Source organism: Orycteropus afer, unplaced genomic scaffold (genome assembly GCF_000298275.1).
Source record: "Orycteropus afer afer isolate SDZICR_OR568_19922 unplaced genomic scaffold, OryAfe1.0 scaffold00029, whole genome shotgun sequence".
Lineage (NCBI taxonomy): Eukaryota > Metazoa > Chordata > Mammalia > Tubulidentata > Orycteropodidae > Orycteropus > Orycteropus afer.
The window spans coordinates 6,267,158-6,269,052 of NW_006921616.1; the positions used below are offsets into that span (position 1 = coordinate 6,267,158).

A 1,895-nucleotide genomic window follows, 5' to 3' on the forward strand; every position below is an offset into this window, starting at 1 on the left:
GCATTCTGTCAAACACAAGGTTGCCACGGGCTGCAGCAGACTCAGTGGCAACTAGCAACAACAAGTGAAAGACCAGACTTGGCCCCAAAACTCTGCTGCCTAAGGAGAGCCACGGTTTTCAAACTGAGCCCTGCAGAACTGGAGAGGTGCCTTGGAGGCTAAGCAGGAGGAACTTCATACCCTCTTCCTCCATCTTCATCCTTCAAACTGAATAGAGAACTTTTTTCACTAGGGGCTCATGAATGACTTAGCTTGACCAGAGACTCCTACACGTGCACACACACACACACACACACACACGAAAATCATCAAATCTTGGTTCTGTACATCTGAAAAATATTTGTAGCTGAAATATCTCAAGAGTCTTATCATAAGGCAACTTCACCTTTTCCTCAAGGATATCCTTTCCTCCTCAAACCATAGGAGAGGGAGGACCCGACAGACCTGGGGCTTCACTGGGGTTGAAGAAACACTTAGTCACACTTCCGGCAGAACAACTCTGGGACAGCGGTGGTCAGCCCACCTTTTGCTCCTTAGCAGATACATGGGGAGAAGGTATACAGGGATTTAGACAATTTTTAGCATCCGAACATTCCAGAAAGGTTATTACACACACACAAAAAAAAAATTCTGTGTAAATAATGATTACAGATTAGAGCTGTGCTTCATACGTTGAGATGCTAAAACAGAGTTTTCAAAGCCACTTTGCCTCCTCAAGGAAGAGTGTTTAGGAAAACTGTGCTCCCACATGAATGAAGTGCCAGTTTCTGAAATTGCTTTTGACTTTTAGATAGTTTTATCTCTGAGAGAAAGTTTTGTTTTCAGAGTGACAGAAGTTCCTACCTGCCACTACCTTGAAAAGTCTATTCTACTTCTTTTTTAAAACTGGCAAGACAGAAATCATTTCTTAGTCTAAAAAAATAAACAAAAACCCCGCTTTTGGAGGGAAGATCGAAGGTGGCTCAGAATTGCATACCTGGTTCACATTTGTTGCAGCACCGTCCAAGGCGTTCATAATGACTCTCGCGTGTACATGGAGGAGTGATTTGAAAGGTCACCTGAAAAGAAAATTGACATCAGATAAAAGTGAGCATTTCAGGTTATAACTAAAAGTGAACTGCTGAGTTACATTTCTGAAAAGCATAAGAAAATAACATGAACAGTCCTGAAACTGTTCTATGTAATCTCACTCCTCCCCCACAAAAAATCACTTTCCTATTCTAGTTCATTTCCTTTAAGAATGAGTAAAACCAACTATATCGTTGCTGTGGTTGTTAGGTGCCAGTGAGTCAATTCCAGCTCACAGTGACCCTATGTACAACAGAATGAAACACTGCCCTGTCCTGTGCTAGGCTCACAATCCTTGAAAACCAACTATACCAGCATGAAAACATGTTTCAGCATTTAAAATATTTTGGCTATTATGTTCATGGTCATATATGGATTGAAGAAAAGTTTATGAATTGTGCACAGAAGGTTGAAACTACGTCTCATGAGTCACATACAAAATCACTGCCATTCGTTTGTCATCATCTGGGGACAATGTGCGCAGTCCACTTGGGTCACAAAACTAAAGGGGGACATAATGAGGCCCCTTGAAATGATTCTACCAAGAGACATCACATCTTTACTCACAAGTTAACTTTGAGTTTTAGAAGATGTTAAACAGTGCTTACCTTTTAAAAATTTATATTAAATCTGCAAAGACTTTTAAAAAGAGGGTGTAGGAACCATGTGGGCTTGGAGCTAGGAGTCTCAACCACCTGACAACTGAGGGACCCTGCACAAGCTGCTTTCTGAGCCTTTATTTCCTTCCTGGTCCAAAGCTGTATGATTCTAGCACATACATTCATATATGCAATAAAACACACAGGGAGCACAGTTAGAGACACTTC

At 41.3% G+C, this 1,895-nt stretch overlaps 1 protein-coding gene across 1 annotated transcript in view; it reads right to left on the reverse strand.

Moving 5' to 3' along the window:
- Nucleotides 1–1,895, reverse strand: part of TNFRSF11A (TNF receptor superfamily member 11a) — a 94,855-nt gene that overhangs the window by 34,794 nt on the left and 58,166 nt on the right. The window contains exon 2 of the mRNA XM_007935541.1: nucleotides 977–1,058. Within this exon, the coding sequence (XP_007933732.1) occupies nucleotides 977–1,058 (82 nt within the window). The remainder of the gene's footprint in view (nucleotides 1–976; nucleotides 1,059–1,895) is intronic.